The 16142-nt window shown below is 36.9% G+C and overlaps 1 protein-coding gene and 1 long non-coding RNA gene across 2 annotated transcripts; both read right to left on the bottom strand.

Annotated features, from left to right (window-relative positions):
• Window positions 1-2: 2 nt before the first annotated feature.
• LOC111247368 (RCC1 and BTB domain-containing protein 1-like) lies at window positions 3-8826 on the bottom strand (the record flags this gene model as incomplete). The annotated part of the gene is made up of 14 exons (XM_022798172.2): window positions 8495-8826; window positions 6197-6458; window positions 4445-4607; window positions 3950-4024; window positions 3443-3583; window positions 3000-3098; window positions 2679-2756; window positions 2336-2441; window positions 1995-2080; window positions 1608-1715; window positions 1377-1475; window positions 923-1056; window positions 494-641; window positions 3-137 (listed from the first exon to the last, which is right to left on the bottom strand). Coding segments are annotated over exons 2-14 (1548 nt in total), but the record flags the coding sequence as incomplete, so codon positions are not given.
• Window positions 8827-10266: 1440 nt separating this feature from the next.
• LOC147757185 (uncharacterized) lies at window positions 10267-16013 on the bottom strand. Its single transcript, XR_015322913.1, has 3 exons — window positions 15905-16013; window positions 13162-15757; window positions 10267-11323 (listed from the first exon to the last, which is right to left on the bottom strand). It is a non-coding gene; the product is annotated as an uncharacterized LOC147757185 (long non-coding RNA).
• Window positions 16014-16142: the final 129 nt, after the last annotated feature.

Here is a 16142-nt window from a genome sequence, read left to right as displayed (position 1 = left end):
AGATCCAGAAGGCCAATGGCACCTTCTGGTGAAAGAGCCACCTCTCCCGTGTAGAGATACTCAAGGAATGCTTTGTAGACCTGATGGCTGAACTGCTCGATTTTTATGGTATCTTTTTGATTTTCCGCCCAATGGTCCTAAAAAAGCAATAGTACGGTTAATATTAACTCTACGACAAGATGGGCTAAGTGAACTTATTCTGGAAATTAAGTGGATTTGAAGTCATAAAAAATTGCAGTGGGTTTACAGTTAAAGTTTATATGAGACGAAGAAATATATGAAAAGCCTATTCCCTCGTTTGTTGCAGTGGGTAACATTGCATCTTATTGATACAATTACTATCTCCTTTCGTATTTCAATCTTTTTTTAAATATGTCGGAAGTCCGTTAGCACATCCATCTTACAATCTTGGTAGCCAGTTATTACATTACACAGTTACCAAGTTATTTCCCAGATACTTTGAGAAATGAATTTTTTAGAATCTTCGCTTTACCTGGAACATCGTACGGAAATGCTCGCATCGAAATTTGAGTATTGTCTTGTGAACATGAATCGTTTTTCCTTCTACCACGAATTTGATATCCGAATGGGTCGGATCGTTGAATTGTTGGCGCAGAATACCCGTAAGACAGCGTTCCCACCTGGACAAGTAATGCTTATGTGATTGTTAAGTACAAACGTATAACAGAAAAACTAATTACAGCCACTTTACAAGATAACTAAAGAAGTTATCTTGACCCATACCGAATCGTGATTTTTAGAAGTTTTGAAAATTTTAGAAATGAAAAAAAAGTCGAATTAAGCTCTGAGAGATTGAATTTTGATTTTTGATAACTTATTAGGTTTTATTGAAAGATAAAAGCATGCGTAATTCATGGATGATGGGGTAATCCTCGAATAGGTGACAAAACGTTTGTTCTACCTGTGACCAACAACCATAGGCAGGGGTGTGATTGCCACCGAAGAAAATGCAGCGAAGACATCATGAAGTGATTTGAACGGCGTAACGATAGGCTCTGTCACTGCTTGACCCCGACAATGACCCCACATTAATACCTACCAATGTATGCAAATGGTGTTAGTATGCTCTAGTTAACCTGTCACTTTTCCCGTTAGCCTATTCGGTAAGTAACTCCGATATGTATGTTTCATAACTCCTCAGCAACATTATATTCTCGTTCCTATTAGTTTTGGGAAAGTTTTTTGCGTTTTTAAGTCTGAACTCAAGTTAAAAAGACGCATAGAGATTGCTAGAACCGTTTTGAAATGGCAGATGCATACATACATTTAATTTATATTTGACGACAAAACTAAGTATAATATTATCATTTTTGAAAATGGTTCCTCTAAATATAATCGTAACGATGACTAAATACCTTTGAAGTTTCAGTGAGGGCTGCGGAAATCTGTGTGTAGTGCGACGCAGCCACATCGATGATTCGACTTTGGTCTGTCTTCATACGGACAGGATTTACCTGTAGAGGAGTACACACAAGATTCCAATATATTTTTTTAGAACCGAGAAAGAATTTAATATTTCTCAAGTCAAACTAGGCCGATACGAAAAACCGATCTTTAAAAATTGGGAAAGCAGATTAATATTATACCTGGTTAGCCTTGTTACCAAGTCCGAGTTGACCGTAAGAGTTTGCTCCCCATACGTATAGTGTACCCTCATCTGAGAGGGCCATTGTATGTGCGAATCCGCAAACAACCTGAGCGTATCAACAATTTACATGTGTATTTTAGTACCTTTCAACCTGTTATTATTAGTCAAATTTGCTACTATTAATATCTACAAATGAAATGCATAAGAGCATAAAAACATGTATCTACTTTCTAAGGAATGGCGTGAACATTAGTTCCTAACGAAGCGAACTAAACTTTGACTGATGGTATCTACCCGTTGCGAACAGAACATTCGAGATAATAAATAATTATATGATTTAAGCACAAACTAAATATCAGACTTTACCGTATATAATCTTTGATACCTTTTGAATTGTGACATTTTTAAGGCCATCAATTTTAGCGGGTAACATTTGGTTGACATTATTTCCAAGCCCCAACTGACCAGAACCTAAAATTGCATTCAACACAATTCAAAGAAAACAATGAAAATAGCATTATATCAACATATTTGTAATAATATGCAAGGCAACAATCAGTTACTGCGTACTTAGTAGTGCCTATTTTTGTGTGCATATATACACACGAAGCAGTCAACATTTATATTACCATAATAGACTTATCAATGACTACTGTGAGAGATATGTGGACGCGTTGGGTACCCAACTATCCCCATCGTTGCCACTTTGTGACCAAAGATAATTACCATTAAGACCCCAAGCATAAATTTCACCGTTTTCGAAAACAGCTACTGTTGATGTTTGTCCGCAGGCGATTCCCACGCAGAACAAGCTTTGAATTAATCCTGTCACCTGTTACCGACCGAATGATTAGTTAGTTTCTAATTCAACTCCTCTTCATGTATTTATGTTTGGTTCTTAATTCCATAAATATAACATGGATCTTTCTTGTAGCGTACACGAAATTAAAGCTGCAGGCACGCCCTTGAATTATATTTACTGGAAATATCAATGTAAAGAATGGACTTGTGAAGATGATAAAGGCCGAGGTCTTAATACTTAATCTGGTAATAAGAGTTTTATACAGACCTTTCTTGGATTGTGCTGATTTGAAGATGTAGCTCCGACACCTAGTTGCCCACAATTGTTTTGACCCCATGAATAGACCTGAAAGTTAAATACGATGTATTTATATTTTATTCAATGTTGACATATTCTAGGATTCAACCATTACATTTATTCGCGTTAATATGCAGTACATCCACTTCAATAATTCAAAACTAGGACCTGCGTGTATTGTCAAGACACCTGCATGCTCGTGCAAGAATTCGAGCAGTTGAGACTTAAAAGTACATAAATAAAACTATCTTTCAACTGAGTGAGAGCTCAGCTTAGTGTATAGTTACGCACCTCTCCACTAATCGTTCTGGCAATCGAATGGAAGCTTCCACACGCCACCTCTGCCACTGGATTCGGGATATTGTTTGATATCAATACGGGCGAGTTTACCTGCGTTTGTAAGACATGTTTTACTTTTATTTTTATTTATTAATAATAAATAAATAATAAATAATAAATAATATCTTTATTCATATTATTACGATAGCTCAAATAAGCCAGTCGTTGAATGCAAATTTGAAAGCTAAGATAAAACAAGTCCGGTATGGATCTAAAAAAATCGTGATAACTTGTGATTATCTCATTCGAAGAACAATACTTCGAGATTTTCGATGAATGCAACTTTTTCGAATAAAATGTATTAAGTAATGTAAAGGCCCACTGAAATCACATTCGTCAACTTAGGATTTTGGTGAATACGTTTTACGCAGATTTTTATAGCAGCATTGACGAACCTGAGATGTTTGGCCATTTCCGATCTGAGCATACCCATTATGGCCCCAACCATAAACATCGCCTTGGGCCGTCAGAGCTAGTACATGAGGCCCAGATCCATACGCAAAGGATCGAACGTTCTTATTGCAAATCGCTTCTACCTGAAAATAGTTATTGAAAAAAAAAATAATTGCCGGAACTTCCTTGTCCGAAAACCTAGGCAAGTGCTGCAATAATTACTAAGGCCAGCATTACATACAACTGAATAATTTATAGACCTGCTTAACATGGTTATAATAAGAAGGCCTAGTATCCTTACCGTCAGATGTTAGTAAACATGGTAACATTGCCGTTACTTCCATCATGCTAGCATATAATATATATATATATGCTTTATTTTAATGCTTATGAGCATTTGTACGATACAACATGTAATATGTACTATCATTCTGCAAACGAACCTTGTATTTGTGTAGTTCGTATCTTGAAACAAGTTAGCTAACTTTCAAATAGTGCCGAATACTAACCTTGACAGGATTTAATGCTGTGCGAGTATCACCAATTCCTAGGCACCCAGATACATTGCTTCCAAGAGCCCACACCTGAAAGAAATAGCACACACATTCAGTGTTTGTGTTATACCAAAACACTACGCATTAATGTCGCTGAAGACAATTTCAGTCCGCGTCTTCTATGTAGGCCATGCATGTCAGGTTTATTTAGTTCCAAAGTTCATTTTTAATTACGAAATTTATTTAAGTATTTTCCATTTAAAAGGTGGAATTGGTTACTGCGTTTTTAGCTATAGATGAATATAAGTTTAATTAAGCAAATGTTGAATCCAATTAGAAAAAAAGAGTTCCACAAGTTGATCGAAAGGGGTTCATAAGAGCAACAATACATAAATACAATCTGTATGAATAAAGGAAGTTGTTTTGTTATATTGGTTATTTAACACGAAAACTTAAATGTTTTATAATTCTGTAAAGCGAATGTACTATTGCCTCCTTTGACGCTCATACCTCATCATCATCGGTGACAAGGAGGGCCTCGTTGGCTGTCCCTCCAAAGACACAACAGAGTCTCACTCTACGGGCGAAATCTGCTTTAAGTAGCGAAAAGATTAACCAATTTTCGAGACCCCCGGGGAGGCCGCACATTACTGAAGGACACACGGAACCAACACTGCAATAGATAGTATATTGATAATAACATGTACACTGCGTTATCATACACCAGTGTGCAAAACAAAAATAACGCGATTTCCGAACATCTTAACATTAATCTCATATAAAATATTGAGATTAAGAGCTACGAGACAAACCGATCTCACGTAAATTTTATTAGATTTATTGAATCATATTTAGGTTTATACACGTAGAGGCTCTCAAACCACCGGAAAAAGCCGACTTTGATAATAAGTCTAATAAACATATTTAAGAATAATTTTAAGGCATTTGAGCTAATTAAAGACACAAAAAGATAGCTACATGTTTTTACCCTTATTGACCACTTAAGACTTCACAAAAGTAAAGCGGTTTTTTTTTTATAGTAAGCGCTTTTTCCAATTAACAGTTGGACGCACGTTTTACAATAAATGGAGCATGATATTTGATCTAATAAAAATGTATGTATCCAACATGCAATTTTTCAGGAAAACGAAAACCAATACACCTCGTACCTTTACATCTCGAACCTAATGCCCAGAACCATTTTTAACTTGTTTTCCATGGACTTTATTGAAGGTTAGAAGTTTATGTATGTGAATAGCGAATCTTTAAAACTTACTTTAACTAAGACAGAAACAAAAAAATGTCACCGCAAAAGCATGCTAAGGTCCCCATAAATGTCAAGTAGCTATATACAAAAATACACGCGTTCGCCATTCACCAAATAATATAACTCAGAAGAAATTCTGAAAACATCTACCGTATTGTACCTTTATGCGAACGGGCTGTCCAGTGATTTCTTACTGATAGGATCCACCATTGTAACTACTTGGGATCAGGTATACTTCCCTTATAAACGCAATTTACAGAAACAACAACAACAACAATTATTATAGGTGTATTAGAAATCCAATGTTATTCCGAAGTAGAAAATAAAGTGTTTAACTCTATAAGGTCAGATGTTATAACCTCCGCATCGATTTACCACGAAAGAACACGTGTTACTACAGCCAATAACCGGTGAACTTCTTTTTTTAGGGAGAAAAACATGACATCACGAATTGAAGAGAAGAACCGGTGAGCTGTAATGTCACCACATTGACGCAGTACATTCAACAAAGATAGCGTAGTATTGTGTAACTTTGGACCCTTTCAAAACTTTGCCACAGATATTTCTGCGTTAAAACAATAACTCATTGGATCTGCGTGCACCAAGAACGCTTATCATTCTAACGTGAGGTAAAATTACACACGCTTAACAGGTGCCAATTGATAATAACAATCGCACATTTAACACAGCCCATGTTGTATATACACATGTTTACTCCAACAAATACCTTTGATTCCGAATAAGTTTTTTTTATTGTTTTCTATTATTTTGCTTTATAGATTCAAGCTAAGTTTGCGACTCCCTAAGCTAAGCTACGGAGGAAGAAAAATGACGATGGCGATACACATGTTAACGAAGGTGTGTATATTGATATAAACTATACTGAACCGATTAATGCAGGAACTTCTGGTTGGGAGGATGGATCGTATGATCCCAGTCATTCAGGACAAATGGGTATTTGAAATTACATTATTAAATAAATCATGCTGATATACCTGTCCACATCTTCAAGGGTTCCCGCCATTTTCCCGTGAAATTCCTGCGCTTCACAGAGACGATCACAGCACCCGGTAGCAGCTCCTATCCCACCGCCACTGCTTGATGATGATAATAAAGAAGACTCCACACACGAAGCCGTTGAACCACCGTTAACACCCGCGCAGGAGGACATCACAAAATTAACAGCTGTTTCTCAGCACCTAGTGGTAGCCGGAGGCGGTATATAGAGCCTTGCCTATAACTTCGTAGCTTTTTACGCTAACAGAAAGTTAGTACATGGATTAGAGAGATCGTGCTTGAAAGTCAACACAACAGAAACTTACCAATGTGTATTTAGTTGTTTGACTATGTAAACTTCATTGTTTGTATGTCACACGGTAACAAGACACTTCAAACAAAAACATGTACAAAACTCAAATTAATTAAGTACGGCAGTATGTTTAAAAGAGAATGGCTAGCATATTACAAAGTGAATTGGCATCCAAAAACACTTGGTATTGTCAACTTGATACTAAGCTTGAAACTGGTTGCCTATATCTTTCATATTATCACTACTATACGGTAAAACGCTACTTCTGGGTAGAGATTTATTAAGGTAGACAATGGTCATAATACTTGAATAAGATGCGGATTTCTAGAAATGTGTGTGACTTTGACTAGAACTCAAATATACCTATATATAAAACGACGATTTTTATATAAGGCTCAAAGTATTTGCAGAGAAGAAGTAGAATTTTTGCAATTATCTGTCTCTTTAGATTCTCGCAACATATCTGGCTGTTCATATGCAAATTTAAGGATGGTCACTCCGTACAATTTGATATTTTAAATTTTATCAGAAATTATTCAACAAAACAGATGATTCTAAAAGATAGGCACAGATATATAAGATACAGCACCTATATTACGATAACTCTGACTGCTATTAATATTTAGATTATTAAGATAAGCTATTATCCGATCCCTGTGCGCTCGAAATACTTGTGCCCAGAAAATGTATTTTTTGCTCGAAACCCACAGTCCACGTCCATGATAGTTTTTATAAAGCTTTCGAATAATCCGACAATTTTTTTTTATAAAACTCGAAAGTACTACACACGGTTTGAATTTAGAAACCTAAATCATGAAAATGACTCAGTAACCATTTTTGCTACGCCTGGATTTTTTATACAGAGATTAACGGTCGTTTTAAAGGAGAAAGTATCAAACTGCCAGTTAAATCATTCAAATTAGCTTGAATAATTAGTTTTCTTCTTCCGTTTCTTTTTCAGTCTTCTCTAAACTTTTCACTCCATTCTGCGCCTTTTCGACCGTTTGGCCGCTAAGAACCCTTCTGTTTTTAAGATTTCACTTAAAATTTATCCTTTCTTTTTCTTTAAAAATATTATCGCCCTAAAATGCGAGTCTGCTAAAATTTCATGAGTAGCGTACCTGAGTGGCATTTCGGTATGTTTACATCTATCAATATTTTTTAATGCACGATAACCATGGAAAAGTTTTTTTTACAGGTAAAAGAAATAATATTAAGCTACTTCATTATGAACATTTATATTACGACCGTGGAACGTGTTGGTGCAACAAACTGCTGCACGACGACTGCTAATTTTAGACGCTCCAACTCTCCCTTAACCTTTCGCGTGGACTCACAACGAATATGGAATACCTGGTAAAGTACTTTGACGAACGATAGAACCGCTATCAACACCGGATACTGCAAATGCAATTACAAGTCAATGCGTGCAAGACAAACACTAACTTTAGAGCAGTTGACTTGATCCAGATTCGAGAAGCCTGTGTTTCCAGTTTACCGAAATTTTGTAGGCGGCACTCTGAAGGAGCGTTTCACGATTTTTCAGGCAACTACCTCTGTTTTCCGGTGTCATTTTTCAGAATGACCTACAACAAGCTTTTCCTATTACTATTTGCAGAAGCTAACAACGCCTACGGAATTTCGCCAGTAGTAAAGCTGTTGGTTGTCCAGTCCAGTCCACGTAATCTAACTTGAAATTTCAATGTAAAACCAGCGAAAAACTGTTGTTCTCTTATTGAAGAACGATCATGTTTACTTGAAGGCTACTTAGTATTTATATCGGCTGACATAATTATTCATAACGTTTCATTTAGTGGCTTGTACATATTCGAAGTAAGACTAGCGGACTCAGGTATTTTTGTGTGTGAATATGTATAAAATATGTATATAATCCAAAACGATACTTCTACCGCACGCAAGGATTTTGAAATATCCTCATCTATAAAATATTAAGGAATGCCGTTAAAAAAATTTGGGTTCTTACCTTATTACTGAAGTAACTCACAGGTATTCCAGTTTGTGTCGCACCAACACAACCATTGTTTCACCACAAAACCAATGTAACAAATGTTCGATAAAATGTTCATGCACAAAAACCTATAGAGCTAATAATAAACACAGTACTACTAACAGTACTATCACACAGCTCTGTCAGTCGTCCACCCTCGGAGGAGAAACAGTATAGAGGCGATAACTATAACGACAATTACGTCCGTAAACAGATTCGCCCGCAGAACTAAGACAGAGCAGTGAAAATTTTTAATAGCACTTCAAAGAACTGTTGCTCGACAGAGCAGCGAATGTTGTGTCTAAACGTCGTCTGCTACCTGTCAAAATAGTGAATAAGAGAGCTGCTCTTATTCGAGGAAACGAATAGCCACCATAATCAAGCTTGAATTAATAACATGGTTGATTTCGTTTGCCACTTAAGAGAAAACGCTGTCTTATTTTGCTTGTAAATTTCTATATTTGTTCAGTTTAGAAAGAAAATTGAACTTTTGTAACCTTTGTGTTTAATATAAACGTGATCTACCACCTGTGACGTACTCCTAAGGACAAATGCCTGTCTCCTCGGAGTGTGCTACTTTAAGCTAGCATTGCGTCTGTTTGTTCAGACATCGTATATTTCAAGCTCTTGGATGTATACAATGCTATTGGAACCCAAACGGAAATATCGTTGTGTAGTAGTCTGGATTTAAATCCGGGTGTGGCCACTTTCTTCATGCTAGGATCCAGCCGTCTAATACAATATCTAATGGTCATGTCGCACGTTAGACTCGAAGCACCTAGTTTACTATTTTCTAATTGATCACTACCAAATATTCAATTATTGTTGATCTGCAACTTTACTTACATATCTTTTTATCTTAAAGATACAGTCCCAATACAGCCTTAGAGAGCTGTTCCGCATAACTCTTAAAATTGGGTATTTCAGTTGTTGGCGTACCAATTATATACAACGCCGGAGGTATATACGAATAAAAGTTAGGTGACCACAAGATTAATCGCGGACATGCACGACCTTTCCGGAAATCACGCTGTTTAAGCTTCCTCCAGAGCGAAATGCTAGGGAGACGGGTCCAAACCAATAATCTGTTAAGGACATGAAACATTTATATACAAACGAAATTCCATTTTCGTCTTCTAGCGCAGTAACGCATATAACCTTCAAGGTTGTCATACAATGTATATACAATACAATGTTATATAATGTTTAACTTATTGAAGAAACGTTTCTTTTAGCCTATTTGAAAAAATGTAATAGTCGTCCATACTAAACATACACAAAGAGCGAACACATTGTCTTGCTGCTATAAAAGTGAATGTTGATTATATTAGACCTATTCGAAATATTGAGTATTCCCACAAGAGTATTATTTTAGAAGGTTAACCATAGATCTTACGTTTGCCTACTTGTGTTTCGAACATCTTTTTTTAATTTATAATAGAAGCCTTGTCTCCGGAAGATATATTCGGATTTTTTTTTGTCCATGTCAAGCTAATTTTTAATCTAAAACAGGCAATAATAAAGCATAATACGATTATTTGGTTCATTTGATCTGGTCAAAAACGTTCGTTTGAAACAATTGCACTCAGCTCAGTTCTAATTTCCGCTCTATTTTTTGTTGTTCCCTATAGGACAAAATCATTGACTGTGTCTTTTCGGCTAAGCCCATCGGGATCACTGTTGACGTTGAGACGGCAACGTGGTCCGGTTGGGTAACGTCGCCAGACAGAAAGCAGTTTCTCCGAAAAGTATAACAGCCGATGCTTCAATTCAAATTTAAGAAGCATAACTACCAAGAGTTGAATAGTGCTATTATTATTAAACATTTTAAATACATCTCTGTGTGTGCTTTAATAAATAAAGACAGTACATATCACCCTTTCCTTAAATAAGAGAAATTTACCTTCCACATTCCTATATCAAATGATGCATTGATTTCATTGTTATTTTGAGTAATCGTTGCGTAACGTTTTCGTGACAAGTAAAGGTAACTTCGGTTTATGCACTATTATACTATCAAAAGAGTCGAATGTTTCTTTTTTAAATACATCCTGCGATCAGCGAAACAGCGACGGAGTACAAGCTACATGACGTATAGAACAAGACGTTTCGCCAAATTTCGGTAATTTATTTAATGCACCGCAAGCTGTGTACAAAAATAATGTCATCCTAATGAAAAGCCAACTTCTCGTTCAGCAATTCATTCATTTGTTATGTTTTGTACAGTGTTTGTTTGTTACAGCTCTCGTTTCGTTATGTAAAAGTAGCAGACATCAGACTATTCTACTTTCATTCCACTATATTCACAATGGCCAAATTAGAATTGAGTTTTTGGAGTGAGCACCAGTGCCTGAGGAATGATACTCATGACACCTTGTTTGACAAAGTTCTTGCAATGGACCAGGTGTAAGGATGGTTCAAACATGGTTCCAGAATCAAGGATGGATCCGCGCTCCTCAAACAATTAAACTTCAGCCCTAGAGTTTAACGACACGTTTATGAAGCTCACTCAATTCATATATGTAGAATGCTTCTTCTGGTCTTTTCTAACGTAAAACATCATTACTGATCGTTACAAGCGGTGTAGTATATCGAGCTACATTTTTTTGGATGAAGTAAACAAACAACCTATAGGCTGTACCGTCAATAACTCAGCACAGGGCCCTATTCAAAGTAATCAATAGCTGGTGGGATCGAATATTACTGAAGATAGACAATGGCCAACTTTTGGTTCAAAGCACTCCATTCTTGATACCGAAAAATTACGCATATTGCTATATATACGGCAGGTTATCGTTACACTTTCTGAAAGGCCACAGAAATAAACAATGAGAAAATGTGGTCATATAATGATCTCATTTTTTTTTTTACTGTTTTTTACAGCTGATTATAGTTACAGCATCGGGTGACAAAAGATTCTTATAGCGGACTCTCCGCTACTCCCTCTGTCAGGGCATTGCATCAAGGTGCTAGAATAGGACCAATGTGGCCACGTCGTGCGCCAAAACACGCATATTGCAATACAAAGCAGATAGTTTTTGTCAAAAAGAAATGAAGAGCAAAATACGCTGTTTCTAAATCAGCTCTTTATTCTTCATATCATCAGTTGTGGTATTTTTCACTAAAAGTCATTTCCAGAAAAAAATACATCTCATTTTTAACCAATACGCCCACCTACAAATGTACGATTGCGAGAACGATGGGGATTACCATATGTAACTTGCACATATGGAGTATAGCAGTTTATATGATATTAATCAAACGTTTTAGTTTAGCTTTACTAGTATACATGGTCATCAAGCACGAGAAACAGGCGTAAGGATGTTACATGGGTTTTTAATTGCACTATTTCCCAAGCATCTTAGTTTACATACTCCCTGCTTTAAGTTTATTAGCCTATAATTAACTGCCATCGGCCATTTGCGGCCGTTCGCGGCATGGCTTATGGTTTATATAGAGATTATAAATTGCAGAACGTTGAAGCAACTTTCGGCAAACGCTACCTGATGCTGTTGTACCCATGCTTTAAATCTCTTATGCAATCCTATGTCTCAAAAAAGTCTCTATTTTCCGTAAACAACAGCAATGTCGAGTATGAATTTGTTTATTTTTTCGATTTGAAAACGACCTCAACCAAAATGTAGTCAATACAACAAATGCAGAATACTTCATGGAACAAGAATATCAAATTTTAAGTCAAATAAAACATATTAGTCGAGAAGGTTTATGTAGAAGTTAAAAAGTTCCGAAGATTAATTTTTGATTAATTGAAGGCTCGTAACCAAAATTACGTAGTATTTTATCATAAAAAAACAGGTAAATTCTCCAAGGGCATATACCATTTATTACTAATTGTTGCGTTTTCCCAATGGTCATCAATTTAAAAGATTGTTCGTAACAAAGATTATTTACCTTTATATAAGCAAATTGTTTAAAATATAAATACTTTCTGATTTTCTGAGCATTTAGAGATGCCTTTTATTATGAAGGCTTGAGGAATAAGTTAGGGTTCGATTTCATCCCCTTTAATATCAGACCTCTAAAATTTAACCTGGACGATAGCTAGAGGTACCGTGTACTTTTGCTTTTTACTTTAGAGCGATTTCGATTAATATAGAATTCGAAAGTGTAAATCAAGACATTCTTTGTATGTGGAAATATTATCCCAAAACATGGCTAGAAAAAACGTTTGTTTTAACCACTTTTTTGTACCCTCCTGAAACTTAGTCAGAGAACACTTGTTTAAGTTATAATAATTTTTCTGTGTGAGGGAACTCTATCCTGAGAAAAATGGGGTTAACATAAATCGAAGCTAACTTAAACTGCAATCAAATAAGGCAAAATGACACTTTATAAGCAAACAGGAATTTACTCTCTATTTGAAATTTCAATAGAACTAGAATTTAGAGCGGTGCCGTTTCGAAAACTGGCATAGCCATCTGGTTTTCAGTACATCATCTTAAAATTCGAATAATGGTTGTCTGGAGCCAAAAAGTTGTGTTGAGCACCTGTCTAATACTGATACGATCGGGTACGCAACAGCACATTAAACAATAACAATAATCTAAGGGCTCATATCAATGAACATCACAGAGCGCGAGAATTTGAACACCGATAAAAATCAGCACCACGATGAGATCTACCTTTTCTGGGCTTTCAGCAGCTCAATTCAATGTGGTCCACGCGGTAACTTAGTGGCTAGTGTGCTTGCCGGCTAATCTAAGGGACACGTTGTGGTTTATCTTCTAACCCGAGCATAGACACACTTCGTTATGTGCTCAGAACCAGCCATCTGATAAAATGGATAACGGCAATACCGGATGTAAAACTCGAAATAGAGGGAGCAGCTTTACACCAGTTGATCATGTTTGAACTATAACAAATTGATGTTTTTCCATTCTACTGTGTTGCAAGTGTAAAGTGGCTGCTTGTCATGCAACACAATTTCCGTATATTGCTGCATTTAAATTGCGCCATTAGTTGTTGGACATTTCTACAGTCGACAACGCGCAAGCGTGTGAAGTGTCTAATATCTTTCAAAGCAGTGTATGTTAAGAATCGTCGGCAAAATAATCTTCGGCGAGACCTAATTATGATGCGTAGAACTTATAATAACTATTTTTCTTTTATCTCCCTGTATGGACAAAATGGATGTGTCAGCCGGTGCATTACTTGTAAGCAAATTTTGGTCAGAAATCCTCAGATTTTTCAACAAAAGCCTGAATTTGGTCATTTATTGAACATAAAGTGTAACCACTGCCATCTGGATTCCGAGACTTGTATTTATATTATCAGTTACTCTATTATAGGGTTTCCTTAATGGATCGGTACAGTCATAAATGTAGCTTGCGGCCTGCTGTACATGCGTCGTCAAAGAAAGTTATCGCTTGATATGCAGTTTAGTAAAGTCTTCTCGTATATACCATTCCATATCGAATAATAATGTATTAAGAGATTGATGTACTAACACCTGCTTATCCATTCTCTTTGATGACCCCATTTGTAGATTAAGAAAAAAATTGAGTTGAAGATATATATAAATTTCTGAAAAAATTGCATCTATTGGAAAGTTGACATGGTGCTACCGTATCGGATTGCTTGACAATAGCCATGAATGGCTTGTTCGAACTCTGCCATGTCAGTGGCTGTGCCTCACAAGTAAAGCGTACCTGTAAAAAGATTTGTTCATAAGCTGCATTGAGCGCACGCTACCGTAGGCCTAATTAACTTCAAACTGCTTTATAATTAATGTGATATAATTTAAAACAGACGAAGGATAATCTTACACCATGACGTATCTTCCATGATAATGATTTAAAGCAGTATTACTACTGACATGGTAGAAAGTTCTTAGATAAAAAAAAAAAAAAAAAAATTGATATTGTACTGCATTGTAGCTGCTTGACAAACATCTACCGTAAACCAGCATTGGTAAGTACGATCTGGTCGACTGCTGTTTTTTTTCGTTCACCGAACTCTCAAACAGTCTCATCTTGACGCTGGGTAAGCCACGATGATGTCTAAAATTCTAGTTCCACTGCCAATTTCTTTTATTTATATTGTATCAGTGCACATCATAGCCATAACACACTATCATGAATTAATCGTTGTTGGAACAACCAACGATCCGTTGCCTAGACCTCCTACAGCATGCTTCGCTTCTCTTCGTTCATGAAGATACGTGTGGCCCGGACCCCTTTCCAACTAGAATGCTAACGGGCAGCCAAAATTAGGCGATGTTTCATATCAAGCAAGCAGACGCGTCCATGGTAGCAGATCAGGTGTCGTCAGCCGGCTTCGTTCGTAGGACATTTAGTTTACCGACGGTACCTGAGCTAGACTGCTTCGTTTGTTTTCTATCTTGCTGGTTCAATTGCCAGCGTAGTTCAGTAATATACGCCTGTATTTAAAACAAAGCTCTGGCCGACCGAGAAAAGGAAAGGGACACAGCTGTATATTATAGTGATGTTCTTATAATGAAGAGTTACGTCAATACTTGCAAGATAACTTTTTCAACCTAATTGGATCGGCATTTCTTTAACGTTTATAAGGTGACGTCGTAAGTTGGTAAACTTAGACTAGTGTGTTGAGTAAAATAGCAGGCTGAAAACAGGATTATTAGTGCGGCTAGGTAATTAATGCGCGGTCCCAGAACTACTTTTGGATTTGAATGTATAATAACCGAAAACACGTTAATAAAATTCTAGATACAAATGGACTAATTCCTGTTGGTCTGATTTTTCAACTTGGCTATTCTGCATTGCTTTTTTCCATTTTACAAAATTCGACTATGATTCCAAAATGCGGATTGGGTAAGTATACAGGAAAATTTCCTGCGTCTTCAACTTGAAAAAATTGATGCAGTATTAATGGAAATGTTTTTCTAAACGATACAAAAACTTTAAGTTAGAAGCTAAATAGGTACATTTTGTTATATTAAATTGGGTCAGACATCTTCTTTTTAATCATTTGTGTCAGCGTCATCACATATGCTTAATTACCTTGTAACATGGACATGATATTGAACAGCGGTTGTCCAAGCTGAGGTTCATCCTTTAGCTGCTTCGAAACTGTTCCCTAATCGCCTCCTCTCTCCATCCTGATCCCCCCCCAGGGAGTGGCGTTTTGATCCAGTATCAGGCGCAAAGTAACAACCGCTCGCCCCAATTGGTAAGAAGATATCCGGGGCATACTTTTCACCCACCTTCTTATGGGCGAGGACGAAGATTATTCGTGGGCCTTTAGCCACGGGATGGCGGAAGGCAACCAAAAATGTATTCTATTATATATATATATATAGACACGCGGTTTACCGCGCAGTAGAAATAGCAGTGGTAGTCGTCACCGTTGCAACAGGCATTATTGTTGTTATTAGTACCTACTTACTTCCTCTTAGCATCCGTTCGATTTTTTGCTCTGCCGGGCTTGGACATTGCGGCATGGTACCGGTCTCCTTCCGCGACGTTTCCATTATGTTGTCGAAGTCGTAGTGATGATGGTCACTTTTCGATGGGGAGGCAATGTGTCTTCGATTACGGCACCAACAACACGTGAAACGTATCCGCGAGTGCGACGCATTTGTCCCGTGTAGACTCTCCCTGACCCCTCCCCTCGCCCCGTTCCC

Source organism: Varroa destructor, unplaced genomic scaffold, assembly GCF_002443255.2.
Source record: "Varroa destructor unplaced genomic scaffold, Vdes_3.0 BEIS01000003.1, whole genome shotgun sequence".
Classification (NCBI taxonomy): domain Eukaryota; kingdom Metazoa; phylum Arthropoda; class Arachnida; order Mesostigmata; family Varroidae; genus Varroa; species Varroa destructor.
The sequence above is the reverse complement of the archived record's forward strand: the minus strand, read 5'-3'. Positions and strand labels throughout refer to the sequence as shown.